This window comes from Microtus ochrogaster, linkage group LG3 (genome assembly GCF_000317375.1).
Source record: "Microtus ochrogaster isolate Prairie Vole_2 linkage group LG3, MicOch1.0, whole genome shotgun sequence".
Taxonomy (NCBI): domain Eukaryota; kingdom Metazoa; phylum Chordata; class Mammalia; order Rodentia; family Cricetidae; genus Microtus; species Microtus ochrogaster.
The window spans coordinates 6,076,114-6,091,878 of record NC_022029.1 but is presented as its reverse complement, the minus strand read 5'-3'; the positions used below and the strand labels follow the sequence as shown (position 1 = coordinate 6,091,878).

Genomic DNA, 15,765 nt, shown 5'->3' with positions numbered 1-15,765 from the left:
TTTTTCCTGTGTGAGCACTGAGATTCAAATCTATATTAATAAGAGTGAGTGGTCTGTCATTGTCAAGAGGACTTTGCATTTGTGCTTTGATTCTAGTGTACTCTTTCAAAGTTGTATACCAAATGGTAAGCCCAACACTATTTAGTCAATTCTGAATTATATCGTCTTGGTTAAAATCAGTTGGTCTCCAAATATAACAACATGCATAAATATAGAAAAGGGACCTATGGAGAGGTGGGTGGTATGACAATCATAGAGGGAGGTAAATGAAGTTGCAGTAAGAATAAAAACAATTCTCTGTATTCATATATAAAATTGTTAAAGAGCAAACTAATGACAAATAAAAGAATATTACTGGTTTAAATTTACCTCAGCATTGATGTGGGATTCCCCTCTGTATGCTCGGATAGGGTATAGTGAGCTAGCCAGGAAAAACTAAACTGAATGCTTGGAGAAAGCAGGAGAAGTCAGGGAGAAGGCATGTACCCATGCCGGACATAGACCCTGAGACTTTACCTGGTAAACCATAGACTCATGGTGAAACACAGATTACTAGAAATGGGTTAAAATAAGAGATATGAGTTATCCAATAAGAAGCTATCCTCCTCCGACAAATTGGCGCCAATGTGGTTGACTAAAATCCACTTAAAACCTGAGAGGGCTTGAAAAGAAATTCTAGACACAAAAATACAGAGTTTAACACAATTTCTTGCTTTTTGCAGGCAGTATGCAGCAACTCATTTAAGAGAGGTTTTCCTGACTCAGTAGTAGAAAAAAAAAAGCCGCTCTTTTGAAATGTTAGCTGCATGACATCTGGTTCTTTCAGGAGACCAAGCATTTAATTGGGGTTTGTACACAGCATATTATAAACTACTTAATGGCACTGAGCAGCCTGGAACAAATAAGCAGCCTCCTCTAACACTGAATGGCAGGTATTAATGATGATTACCAACATGAATTATGCTGTTTAGTCTAATAAGAACTCATAAACTCGAGGAAATAAATATTAAAAATATTTTATCGCCTAATAATGAGTTAAATATATCATATGTAAAATTCATTCAAAAATAAATTAAAATATAAAAGGTAAAACCTAAAACCTTAAAATTGCTAGAAAAATTCATTGTAGGTTGAGTTTGTGTATTCCTCTTGAACGTTCTTCCTCAAGTGAAATACAATCATCTTTATTATTATATAGAAAAGTGATTCAATTTTGTGATAAGGTTTTTCTTTAAGCAAAGGATGATTAAGCATTTAAACTTTAACATGAAAACCAAACATGAAAATCAAAAAATATATAAAGTTTTATATGAAATAAAAATTAAAAACTAGAAGGCTTATAAAGTGTCTAATAAGTAGTTTTTTCTTTTCCAAAATAAATACTTAATTAATTTTTTTATAAATAAAAATTAAATGTTATGTGTATCATGGTACATGTCACAGTGGCAGGATATTCTAACACATATCTTCAAAATACTTCCTAGAATAGTAAAAAAGATTCTTAGAAAAGTATTAGACCCTTAAAATGCTAAAATTTATACCAAAATACAAATTTAAGTTACAAAAATCCAGTGAAAATTATTGACCTGAAATAAATATGTATGCATATATATATAATTTTTGAACAAAATTGATATTATTTCTCAATCTGAATATTATAATTTTAGCATTAGTGATAGAAACATTAAAGAAATGTAGTTTTATTACATGTCAAGTCTTTTGAAAATTCTTGCAAAGCATCATTACATTTTAAGAAAATTCAAATGGATGTAAAGTGTCTGATTTTGCTTTTTTGTTTACACAGTGCAACCTCCATATTAAATGAAAAACTTTATTTTTGCTATGAATTTTTAGATCTCTGTGAGGAGATTAAGAGCCAGTATAATATCCAGTGAGCATTTGCCCCTCACCCCTACTTTGTGATTTCTCATTATTGTCATGACTGTTTCATAGTTCTTGACAACCTCATCTTTCCCATTTCAGGCCAGTGATGCTGTAGTTCTAGCCTGAGGGACATCTCATCTTACAGTGAATGTCAGGCAACCCACTGCAGTAATCCAGGATTTAAGTTATGGAAGAAAACATTGCTAAATAGAATCATATTTTGCATGTATGCTTATATTAATTAGTTTTCTCAATCATTTTCTTTTCTCCAAAGGTGGTAAATATTCTGTAGCCTCTGTGTCTGTTGACAGTTAAAGGAATAAGATTTATTTGTATCTAAACAAACAAAACAATATCACTCCTAGTAGTAAAATTTAATGCCTTGTGAAAAGAGAATATAATTTCTGTTTTCCTTTCTAGTATTTTCCATAGTTGTAGAACCATGATTTTAAAACGTTTATGCTTTATCTTCATGGGCCAAGTTAAATATCATTATTTTAATGTGCACTTTGCACTTTTTGCCAAATTTTGCAGTTATAGCCATTGGTTATTTAAGAAACTCAATTATATTTCAATAAAACTAAAACATTAAATTAGGGAAGGAAACCTGCTTCTTTACAAAACTCATACCTAAGAAAGCAATGTAGGACTTGAAAGTCCTGCTGTTTAATGTTTCTAGGATATGCATTCATTTATACCATTTGTCCTCAGAGAACACATAGTAGTTTTTAATCTAGTTACACAGAGATGTAATTTTGCTTTTGAATTTCTAATAAATTATAGGGAATGAAGCCATCCCACACATCAGTCCACAGTTCTATTGTCCAATTGTATGGGCACATGGAAGGAAATAAATCTATTAATTAACTTCATAATTTGAAGTGCAATTCTCTAACAGAGTGGGAAGCCTTGAATTTTTCAAATGGTGGTTTGCTTTCAGGCTCCACTTTAGGTGTTCAGAAACTCTGTGTTTGGTAATATGTCACAAAATTATCGATGATTTAAGGCATATATCCTCTTTTTTAAAGTAAGGCAAGTCAAATTACAGATTTGGTGTTACCCCCCTGGAATCTATTTCTTTTTCTGACTTTAATTTTAAGCCTGTATGTACCTCTTTCTATGTGACAAAATAATCTTTGGTTTCACAGAAGGTTGATAATCATAATAAGGGTTATTGGAGCAATCTTTCATAAGTCAGGACTTGATAAAAACTGACTTGTTGTACATGAACTTGAAAACCTAGCATCAGTGGGTTTGCTTTCATACTTTGTTCCAGTCATTTTGGAGGATGTTCATAGGTCCTCCTCCTATTTACTTTTCCCTGAGTATTTCAGATCAGCATTGTAAATATATTTGAGACTGCAGTATTATACTGTTTTCTTCTCATTCCTGAAAATTGCCCTGATTTGAAACTCAATACACTGAACAAACATGATATGGAGCAGCACATATTAAGGGGATGACATATGGAAAACCAACTTGACTGAGCATCATGTAAATAAAGAAGTAGTGTTACTTTGTTGGTTAGTAAGACATCCATGTTTTTTGCAGTTCCTGTGAAATGTCTGAGAAAGGCAATACCTTGAGAAGGGAGGTTTTGCTCGAAATGCACAAACAGTTAAGTAAAATAAAAATATACGGTTTATGTAAAGGGTATCAAACTACAGATTTCCTTGTATTATATATTATGATAATTCAATAGCTTACCTCTTACAAATTTTTAACCAAAAATGTTAACAAATAAACCTCCAATTTAAAATGTCATCTATACAATTCTGTTTCATAGGCAATTTTACTCACCACTGAAACTGTAAACATTAAATTCCATTGCTCTTCTTTCTTGCTTGATTATCAAGACAAAGGAATATGAGTGTTTCTAGTTCCTTCATTAAAATGGGTATAGAATAGTTTTTATGACAATGTTCTCAGATGCATTTTTGTTATAGAAATAAGGAAGATTACATGACTAATCAAAATTGTTGACTATGGTGGAAGAATCTCTCATATGATGTTGCTTACATACACTAATACAAACCATCTATGTAAATGTTCATTAGTGTTTACAATGACATATTAAATTAGTTCTATTTTCCACGAATGCACAATATTTAGATAATAAATTACAGTCATGATGAATAGATTATATATTTTCTTTTATTTTTCTTTATTCCATGGTCTGCAACTGATAGTTCTATTTAACAAAAAACTGAAATTATGGCAAGTCTTTCACCCCAAACAATCACTTCAGTTGTCTTTGCTTGCAATGTACTTTTAAATAATTTTTACTTTAATTTTAAAGTATTTATTCTAAGAGTTGAGAGATACTCTGTTTATAAGAGTTAGTGGATCCCATCTGGTGAAGAGGCTAGCTAATAACCACATGGCTTCTTCCTGCAGTCTCCTCAACATGTCAATACTGGGATGCTTCAAAGACTATAGATTAATTAAGCACAGGTTTTTCATAAGATCTTCTGTTACAGCAGCTCTGTTCTGTCCAGATGAAAAGAATGTGGTTGAAGTCGACACTGCATGAGTCATATTGATTCTCCAGAGAACTAATTCATTAGTGCTGTGATCAATTAATACGTATTTTATCTTCTTTAATTCCAAAGAACTTCACTTTTCTTTCAATTGTATTAAGTACTATTCACCATGTGTTGAAGGAGGTCACTTGTTTGTTTCCTGGCCACCAGGTAGATCAGAACCAAAATAATCACACAGAAAATATGTTATTTAAATCAGTATTTGGCCCATTAGTTCTAGCTTCTTATTGACTAACTCTAACATATAAATTTAACCCATCCCCATTAATCTGTGTATTGCCACTTGGTAGTTTACCAGGTAAAATTCTGACCATCTGTCTTTGGCAGGGCTACATGGCTTCTCCCTAACTCCTTCTTCTTTCTCACTGCGTTCAGTATAGTTTTCCCCACCTACCTCTATTCTCTGTGCAGTCCCAAGACAGTTTCTTTATTCATTAATGGTAATCACATTATATAGAGGGTAATCCCACATCAACCATGGATTAACTACATACTGTAATTATGTTAGAAATAATTACAATTTCATATGTTTTAAACAACAAAATTGGAAAAAATATGGTGAATGTTTATCAATATTTTTTAGATTTATGAGATTATTACATAATTACATTAATTTCCCTTCCCTTTCTTCCCTCCAAAACCCTTTCATATAATTCTATTTGCCCATGTTCATGGTCTTTTTTTTTATTATTTGTTGTTATATATATTCCTAAACACTGCCTACAACTGGTTCCATCTGTGCAATGTGACTTATGTGCCTGAAACATGTATTAGGAAACCAACTGGTGTGCTCTTTCATGCAGAAGATGACCTCTCCTGCTCTTACCACTTGTCAGTTTCCTGTACTTCTCTCTACAAAACTGAAGCCTACTGGGGTTTCACATTTTCACCATTGCAGCTATTGTTCTTATTAAGCTCAATTTTAGGCAATCATGTTACTTTTTCACCTAATCTGTTTCTTTACTTTTATAAGTCTGCCTTTTAAAATGTGTGATTGTAAACTGGGCTTTGATATGGTATATAATGTAAAATCAAAGATAATAAAACATGCAAGTGAGAAGAGTGAAATAAGGTAAAGTTTGACCTGATTTAATCCATTCTGAGATTGTAAAATGATTGACCCACCGGTTGTTGAAGATACAAGTTCATGACATTTCTTTGTCAAGAGTGAAAAATTCCCACTGGAAACACAGAGACTCTAGACTGAACATCCTATTTCCCTGACGTTATGAAGAAATAATTGAATTGGCATAAGTGACACTTAGATATATAGAAGAAATGGTGTATTTATATATAATTTTATTTTTTCTAAACATCAAAGAAAGAATTCAGTGACTATCTTGACTTTCTGTTTGTATTCCAAAACAAAGTGCTACTTTTTCCATTGAAATTTCATGCTTTTGTGAGAGTTACAGTTGAATTGACAAAACACACTACTCAGAAATTGTGCTCACATGATCTTCTACTTTTCTTTTCAGGCACTTCCCTGTGAGGTTAATCTCAAAGATTAATAACAAGCCCAATGCTTTTTCTTATTGCAATACTTTAAAATAAGTGTATGTTTTTTGTTTTGTTTTACTTTTCTTAGCAATGGTTGTCTTGAGCAGCCTGGAACCAAATACAACTTATGAAACCAGGGTTGCAGCAGTAAATGGAAAAGGTCAAGGGGACTACAGTAAAATAGAAATATTCCAGACACTGCCAGTCCGTAAGTACTCAGCACTGCTCTGCTCTCTGTCATCAGATTCTTCTCTTGAAAATGGAATGGGTTCTTTTTAATGCAGAAAATCATTTCAATACTTACGGAAGTGAATTGTATCTCTATAGAAATGTTTCCTGTGTTAGTGGCATCATGGCTTACATTTCTCAGAACCTGGGAAGAAAAGAAAAAACATGATGGAATATAAACAGTAAAGCTGTTCTTAGTATATCCTTCAAATTTATAATGTGATTAATTAGATTATGAGTGCAGATTTTATTATGTTTGTAGAAAAATTCTTGTGTGTCATGTCTCTTTTAATGAGACACAACTATTATCCCACAAATTATGTGAGCTGTAAGAAAAGGGAATACCAAACTCTAAATTAATTGGTTGCAAAAGTAACTATAGGAGACCATAATCATCTGTGGCCTTATTCTCAAAACTATCCTATTTTAAGTAATTTTTAGTCAATTAATTTGGTTTATCTAAAGTTTTGAAATTTTAAAAGGCATATCCTTTGTATTATTTCTAAAATTTGAGACAATTTACTGAAGAGGACTGAACATTGCTGTTGCAAAATACTGGTACAAATCTGTCTGTTCAATGCAAATATTACTTCATTAAATTGACTACTATAAGTTCCTGCTCTGTCATTTGGGCAGTGGTTTTCTAGTGCTTCTCAAAATCCACCATGTGATGTCCCTTTTCTCCATTCTCATATTGCAATATTTTAATTCCTTCATTATTTTTACCAGACTGTCTCCTAGGTAAGTGTATCAATGCTCCTACCCAAATCTTAAATGACTTGTATATTCTATTTTTATTTTTGCAACTACTAATGATACCCAGAGGTGTTGCAAATTCATTTAAAATGGAAGCTTAATCAATTCAATTATATTCTGGGTAATCTTTATAATTCTGTGCCTCCCTACATTTATAGACTTTGAACAACCTTTCTCCTCTTGAAACACCAGTGTGCATGTTTAAGAAAAATAAATCTCTACTCTTGATACTGAGCATATGATTCAGTCATCAAAGTGTTGCTGTTTCATGAAAGCACGAGAACTTGAGTTGAGATAAACAGCACTCATATAAAAGTTGAGTGCAGTGTTGTAGGTTAGTAAGATCAGAAGTGGATTGGAAGTAGAGGTAGATAAATCCTTGATGCACACTGGCCAATAAATCTAATCAAATTTGTAAGCTCTCTGTATACCAGTCTTTAGTAATCTCATGAGGAAACTTCATACTGTTAAGCTATACCCTAGTGCTCTAGCATCTGACACTGCTCTCAGAATGGGTTGTGAAAGTTATGTGCAAAGCCCAGTCAGAGGAGCATGACCAAGAACTGCATTTAATCCCCCAGAGCTCTAGAATGCTGATGCTTGTCTATGGCAGGCATTTTTTCACTTTTTTTTTTTTATTTCTACATAGCGTTAAAAAAAAAAAAAACTGTTTAAGTACTCTGCTGTGACCAGAGTTTCTTAAAGATGTTTTATTTTCCTGCTTTATTAGGCCCTACATGGAAATATGGCCATATGTTGGGTGCCAAAATGTAGTTGGAAGTTTTGTTTTTGTTTTTGTTTTTGTTTTTTCTAACCCTACTTTGGAACGCATAAAATGTTTACTAGAGGTTCCTCTCCTGCTTGGTAGCTTGTGAATGAACACTCTGAGACTTAATTAATTATAAATGTTTGGCCAATGGCTCAGGCTTATTAATAACTAGATCTTACATTAAAATTAACCAATTTCTATTAATCTGTGTATTGCCACATGCTGTGGCGATGGTGCTGGATGATGTCTATTAGACTCCACTCTTTTCCTCCTGTATCTCTGCTGGAATTTTTTACCTGGCTCTATCCTGCCTTGCCATAGACCAAAGGAGCTTTATTTATCAACCAATAAGAGAAACAAATATTCAAATATACAAGGGGACATACCGCATAATATAAGTGCATTCATATGTGTACCCACAGATATGAAGGACACACACAGTCACACACACAGTCCCACACACTACTATCATGACTCTTATTTGTTCTGAGTTTCTCATGTCTTCTAAATTATAATATAGATACATTGTAATATATATACTGATGTTGATTGTTAACCATTCTCCAACTTTGTGAGTTCTTTGAAATTAGGGGCAATTCTTTTATTATTGGGTTGATCAAATTCTCACAAATAGAAGACCTTATTTTATCTGTTTTACTGCAACATAATTTTTTATTCTTTTATGTTTCATTTTTAAAATGAATATTACATCATAATAAAGTAATGTTCGATGGCTGTGATTATTAACATTAGACCTTTATGGATAAAGAGGGAGAGTTACTGAAGTTCTAGCCTGCCTTAAGGGGCTACTGTCTATTTTGTGGGGTAAGAAGCGTCGTAGCCACTGACAAATTGCCCTTGCTCCGTTAAACAATTTCCTAATACACTCTAAATAAATTCTGTGGATCACACACTGAAAAAACATAAAAGACATAAAGATAGAGATGGTTTTCAGCAGGAAATAAAGAGAAATGAAGTGAAAACAATTTAATTTTCATTACATAAACTTATGAAACTTAAATAATGAAATATTAAATATAACATTTAAGTTAAATTATAAATCTATGAATGAATACATTTTGTGTATGTGAGGCATAAATTAAAATCCAATGGTGAAAATTTAGTTTCTGCTTTTTAACATCTATAAATGTAATTTATTACAAGAAAATGATTGCATTGTCATTTTAAATGACAATGTCATTATTAAATAAATCTCGTCTATACAATATGAAATTTTCCATTTTAAACATAGAAGTTCTACTAAAGCAGCTGAGCTGTAAAGTTTATTATGTGAGTGAGCATCAAGTTATGCCACACCAAAATACCAAATAAAGTAAACCAATAAAAGGTAATGTATTTGGTATATAAGTTGATGGTTTAACTAGAAAGCAGCCTTATTAGGAATGTACAGTGAGAGTTCATGAAGAACTTTTGTGTTTCTTCTTAGGTGAGCCAAGTCCCCCTTCCATACATGGACAGCCAAGCAGTGGGAAGAGTTTTAAAATCAGCATCACAAAACAGGATGATGGAGGGGCTCCTATTTTAGAATACATTGTGAAATACAGAAGTGTAAGTATCTTTTGATTAATATTTTGTATCTTACTGTCTGTTACATGATAAGTCACTGTAATCTTAAAGATTGATAAGGAATGAATCTGTAAGGTAAAGTATACATCTTAATTTTTCTATTTCTGAAATTTATCATTATATTTGTTACCTTTTATTTTATTAAAGAACATGTACTATTTTGAAATATTTTGATGGTTTTGACCCTAATTCTAGTCTATAATGTGATTTAACAACATGAGAGATAACATTTCTTTATGTCACTACTTTTATCTACTTTTCACTTCATCTTAGTGCATTAGCCTAAATCTATTGGTTCATTTTACCTAATGTAGTGTTGGACCCCAAAGTCCAGTTACCAAGGAGGAGTTGCCCCAAGAGACTACTCTCACATCGCAGTTGATGTAAAAGCAAGAGGATTTTAATTTTGTTGTGACAAGGTCCTTTAGAATTTGAGAAGCCAAAAGACCCCAAATGACTGTCACAAGCAACTTTTAAAGCAAAAAGCCATAGAAACAATGGGGGGGGGGGGACTCGGGAGTTGTTTTTTTAACTATTTGAATTGGCATATTTAAAGGGTTACTAACAATAATTGGTCTGAGCCAGGGCTGAAGAGCAGTTGCCAGATCAAGCGAGGTAAGAGGCAACATCTGAGGGTCATTCTGACCCCTTTCCGGGGACTGAATCAAAACATCTGTAGACATCTGTGGGTTACCTTGTCCCAGTTCCAGGAATGGAGCTCTATTTGGAGAACATCCACAAGGACAAAGGGGGATGGAAAGTCCCCAACATTCCAGTATGTGCATGTGTAGTTGTTAGGTTCCTGGGAGGAGGGGGTGAAGCATTAAGGCTGGGAGGCCTCAGAAATAGCCTCAGAGTTGTCCTAGATTTCTACAGTAGAAACAGTATTAGAAACTTTTCATATTATTGTAACATTATATCTGTTAAAATAATTCAATTAAAAGATAATTTAACTTGAGTCATGTTTTAAAAAATAGTAGTTCATCATGGTAAGAAAATCATGCCCTGTACTTATCTTGTGTAGGAAGTGAAAAAGCAGAGAGATCAATGCTGGTGTTATTCTACCTTGATCTTTACAACAATACTGGACTCTAGCTAATGAAGCCCTACCACTCATACTTCCATAAAGAATCTTTCTTTTGGCTACAAAACACTTTGGAAACACCTTCTCAGATATTTCCAGTGATGTATTTCTGAGCAATTCTTTTTAAAGACATTTTCATTAATTTTTATATAAAAATTGCCTTTTTGTATTCTTCAGTACAATGTGTTGTGTATAAGCTTACAAAGAATGTAAATATGCTGGCAGTGGAGTAACAAATAGTTGTGAGCCACTGTGAGTGATCTGGATATTAAATTATGTTCCATGGAGCAACAGTTGATGCCCTTAACCATTAAATCATTTCGTTATCCCCTGTAGATAATTCTATTGCTCTCAAATTCACAATTAAGCCAAATGCTCATGATAGGAAGATTAGAACATCACATCTAAGAACAAGTTATTATAATGAAATAGATCTATCACTAATGTTTAAATAAAGAGCGGTCACTGACCTTCAGTAAAATGGATCATGTGATTAAAATGTATTTTGAATTGGTGAGTGAAGAGAGCAATAGCTGCTTTGGGTATTCCAAAGGTTATTGTGAAAGAAGATTCTGCTATATGAGATACAGTCACCAATGTTGTCCCATGGCTATTTCTTCTGCTTCATTGTTGTATATAATATCAGTGGTCACTGGGAATGATTGCTTTTCAAATCTTTTCCACAAATAATTTTGTTTGTATTTTCTATAGAATTTTTTAGAATTTCAGTTCTTTAGGGTGCTTCAATTCATTAATTTTGTCACAGCTTGGGATGGGTTTACAGACCAAATTAAAAAGAATGCCATTTGACAATAAGAAAAAAATCTTAAACAGAGTAAAACTTTTAAAAATGTCCTTTTGATTTGATTGTTATTAAATTTTTATATCAGCAAAAAAATACATTTTCAATATATTCTTAAAATGCACATTTTGTGAATTATGATTGTTTCCCAATTTGAACATTAGATTTTAAGATAAGGAAATTAAATTCAATTTTCTATTGTGTCCATTAATAAGCAATTTTATGTAGCATTTCAACTTTTCCATTCAATTCCAATATTTCCTTTACTGGGCAGTTCTCTTTTAAAATCAATATATAGTAACATTATTTCCTCAGCTTGACCTCCATTGTTATCTCATTCCATTTCAAGTTCATGGAATCTTCGTCTTTAATTATTATTGTTGCACACACACAGAGAGAGACAGAGAGGGAGAGAGAGAGAGAGAGAGAGAGAGAGAGAGAGAAATATTTAAACACAAGCTGCTAAGTGAATCTGTTTGTTGGTGGTGGTTTGTGTCTGTTCCTAGGGATGGCTAATCTCTGATGCAGGCTTCAAGCTGGCAATAATTAGCAGCAGGGTGTATTTGCATACTATGCCATAAATATTCTACATCAGTGAGTCTCAGAAAGTCTCCTTGGGTTGAAGGCAGATCTAAACTAAAAATACAAGGCAATTTGGGCCAGGTTTCTTGTAAGTTCTCATTGTCTCGTTTGAAAATTGTGCAGAACAGAAAATCCCTCTGAGGAGCATAGATCGTAGTTGCAACATTAATTACACTATAATAGTTCCTGCATGTCTGTTACCTATCTATATTTTCACCGAGAAAGGTTTTATTAGAAACATCAGTAGACATTAATGACTTGTAAGGAAGAATGACAACAAAATACCAGAGTGAACAATAAAAATTATAAAATAGTAATGTGGTTACATATTTTTTCTGTGAATAATTTACTTGAAATTAAAGCTATGTTTGATTATATAATATAATAAATTGATAGTAGAGTAATAAATACTGCATTCAGTGCAAGTATTTTGATGATTTTAATCAAAAGTAGCAGACATTTATTATTTTATGCTTTGCTTTTTAAAACTTTATTGCTTTGGGGTTTTATTTACTAAATCATGTGTACTCTAGGAATGCTGTATTATTTGTAATAATTCTAAAAGTGTTATTATTTATAGATATCAAACACTATGGATAGAAACTAAGTATATTGCTGCACAAGTTATACGTCTTCATCAAACCACAAATACAAAAAGGAAAATAATGAACAAATATTTCAAAGGTCTGTAGTTGGAGTTAGTGGAAGCCCATGCTAGTGTGCATGGGGCTTGTGTTTAAGCTACCTCACATAGACATTACAGTAGAAGAGGTAGTACAGCTCATTCGTTCGGGAAGCAAAGGAGGCCTCACGTATAGGAAACTATTGGTAATGATATACATATTCATCTCTTAAATTCAGTGCTAAATACCTTGTGTTGAAATATATACTTGGAAGCCCAGAGAAAGTAAATGAGTTTGAAATGTTTTAAAGTAAGATGATCCATTTCCCCTTTCCCCGAGAATTACTTACTTATTTGTTAAGTAATTTAGCATTAGAGTAACATTTCAGAAACACTATCAGGACTAACATATTGCATCTGATAGTATTTTAAAATAAAACTTGTCAAACAAAAGTACAATGTCATTTATACAAATAGAATTAATCTCTTAAGGATATATAAGATGGCTTAGAGGGTAAAAGAGCTCCATGCCATGCCTGATGACCAGACTTCAATCCTCAGGACACAAACGATTTTAGAGAGAAACAAATTTTTGCAAATTGTCCTTTGACAAATCAGTGGACTGCTTGATACACCAATGCCCACACATATGCATGCACATACATAAAATAAATACATATTAAAATATAAAGGTACTTTCTTTATAGCCTTCTCAATGTCTGGTTTAATGAAACCAGTAACTTCTTGAAATGTATGCAACTTTATTTCTTTATATTGGTTTAATATTTATCATATATATAAAACACAGCAGGATATTTTTAGGGTTTCAAAAACAATATTACCTTCATTAACATACTTCATATCATTGGCTTCCATTACTATAGTACTGCAACTAGCCCCAGGCATGGCTAGAGGCAAAAAAGTTTTGAGTAGCACTATATCCATATAGAGCCAATTATTGCCACAAAATCATAATATTGACATTTTTGATTTTTGAGAATATTTGCATATACATAGTTTAGTTTTTATTGAGAATAATGCTATCTCCAAATAACATTGCATTATAAATTAAAAGTTAATTTTCTGCAAATGAATGTCACTGAGGATATTAACAACACTTAATGGTGAGTCAGTGCCTAGCATTAGATGACAATAACATATGAACTCAAAGGTATTTATGTAGGTGTTTTTTTTTCTAATATCGTTTTGTTTTTTATTTGCTTTTGATTGCAGATTATTTCTTCAATATTATGTTTTATTTTTTGATTTTGTGCTTCTCGTGCCTTCTCTTTGTTATTTTATATTTTACTCTGGCTTGTTACATTTTTGTTTAATTTTTTTTTCCCAAAGAGAGCATAAGAAAGGTATAAATTGGGTGGATGGCAAGGTGGGGAGGATCTGGAAAGAGCTGGGGAAGGAAAAATGTAGTAATAGGAGCAGCGGGGCTGCATCCCCGGCACCCTGGCGGCCTGGCTAGCTTATGCCCCAAAATAACAACACACAAATTGTATTATTTTAAACCCTGCTTGGCCCCTTTATATCTAGCCTCTTCTCGGCTAACTCTCTCACCTGGACTTTCCCATTTCTAATAATCTGTGTAGCCCATGAGGTGGCTTACCAGGGAGATTCTAGCCTATGTCCATCCTGGGTTGCAGGTGTGCCCGGGAGAGGGGAGCATAGCATCTGCTCCAGAGAGCATAGCTGTCAAGTCTGAGCTCACTTCCTCTTCCTCCCAGCATTCTGTTCTGTTTACTCCACCCACCTATGTTTTAACCTATGAGAGCCAAGCAGTTTCTTTATTATAACTAACCAATGACATTCCTCCATCAGAAAAACATTGATTAGAATATACTGTATAAAAATGTTTTCAATAGAAAAGAAGAAAAGGAAAATTATTTAATAAGATAAACTCGAAATCAATCTTTAGCAAGAAGGCTGCTAGTTAGTTTCAGCCTCCTAGCTATGAAATAAGCATACAGAAACCATATTATTAAATCACTGCTTGGCCCATCAGCTCCAACTTCCCATTGGCTAACTTCAACATACCAATTCAACCCATCTCCATGAGACTGTGTATCGCCACATGGCTGTGGCCCACTGGCCAATGTTCTGGAGTCTGTCTCCAGCAGGGCCACATGGCCTCTATCTAACTCTTCCTCCTCTCTCCTTGCGTTCATTGTGCCTGTGCCCTCCCTGCCTGCGCAGGTCCAAAAGAGTTCCTTCACCAACCAATGGTAATGCACAACATACAGAGGGGGAATCCCACATCATCAATCTTCTCTAAGAAATTGCAATTTTTGATCAAAGAGAAAATAATATTAAAGAGATTCAAGTTTAGAGAATGATCTTCAATGTACTTCATTTTCAAATAGTCATCAATATATTTCAATTTGCAGGGACATAATTTATATATTTCTGTCTTCAATTACATCTATCATCAAAATTGAAAATAAAAAAGACATATAAAGGTAAAAGATGGTATTGGAAGAGGAGAATGTGGTTTGATGCAACTGTATTGGATTGTATACATATGAGAAATTGCCATGATGAAGAAAAATCATAATTAGATAATGAATACTTAGGTATTTCAATAAAAATACCCTATTTTCCTTTACATGGATATTGTTTTATACTATCAATCTAATGTAACAGTCCCTTCTTGTGCCTATTGTTCCAATGATTATGTGATGCTTTCCAATAAAAGAATCCCATTGAGTTGGTCATGGTGACATACAGAACTAATCTTAGTACTTTGGTGATAAGGCAGGTGTATCTCACTTTAGAGGATATCCTGCATGACACAGGGGTAGGAATCTCCACAACAACAACAAAAAACTAAATGAATATACACAATACATCACATTCTTACTTCATTGTCACTAATTTGTTCCAATGTCCATCTCATCAATTCAAAACAACCAGAGGATTTCTTTTTAACTTCAAAATGGCAATGAATGTTAATTCAAATATAACTACTTCTGCTCACTATTCAATTATTATATAACTTGTCTCAGTCACCAGTTCATGTAGAACTATTGAAGTATAGAGCACAGACTCTAGTACAAGTTTTACAAAATAATTGTTTTGATTCCTTGTAATTTTTAGAAGGATATTGCTTACTCTTCAGTAATTTTCAGTTTCTAAATAACCAATCATAAAGTGTACTTTCTACATAATCTTTTAAAGATTAATGGAAAGAAGGAATTTGTACTATCTGATGAAGTACAGAACCATATAATAGAAAAGAAAACCATAAAATCTTCAATATAAAAATATAAAAAATATTATATATATATACTAAAACAGCAATGGACAAGTAAAATGTGTCCTTTGAGATTTTATAATCCCTGTATAGTTTTATTATTGTGTATGGTGCAAAAAGCCATATTGGTATTCTGAAATTTTTTT

General features: G+C 32.9%; 1 protein-coding gene across 1 annotated transcript in view; it reads left to right on the top strand.

Moving 5' to 3' along the window:
* The window catches only part of Ncam2 (neural cell adhesion molecule 2), a 364,630-nt gene that overhangs the window by 336,851 nt on the left and 12,014 nt on the right, over nt 1-15,765 (top strand). The window contains exons 13-14 of the mRNA XM_026786021.1: nt 6,016-6,135; nt 9,128-9,249. Of these exons, the coding sequence (XP_026641822.1) occupies nt 6,016-6,135; nt 9,128-9,249 (242 nt within the window). The remainder of the gene's footprint in view (nt 1-6,015; nt 6,136-9,127; nt 9,250-15,765) is intronic.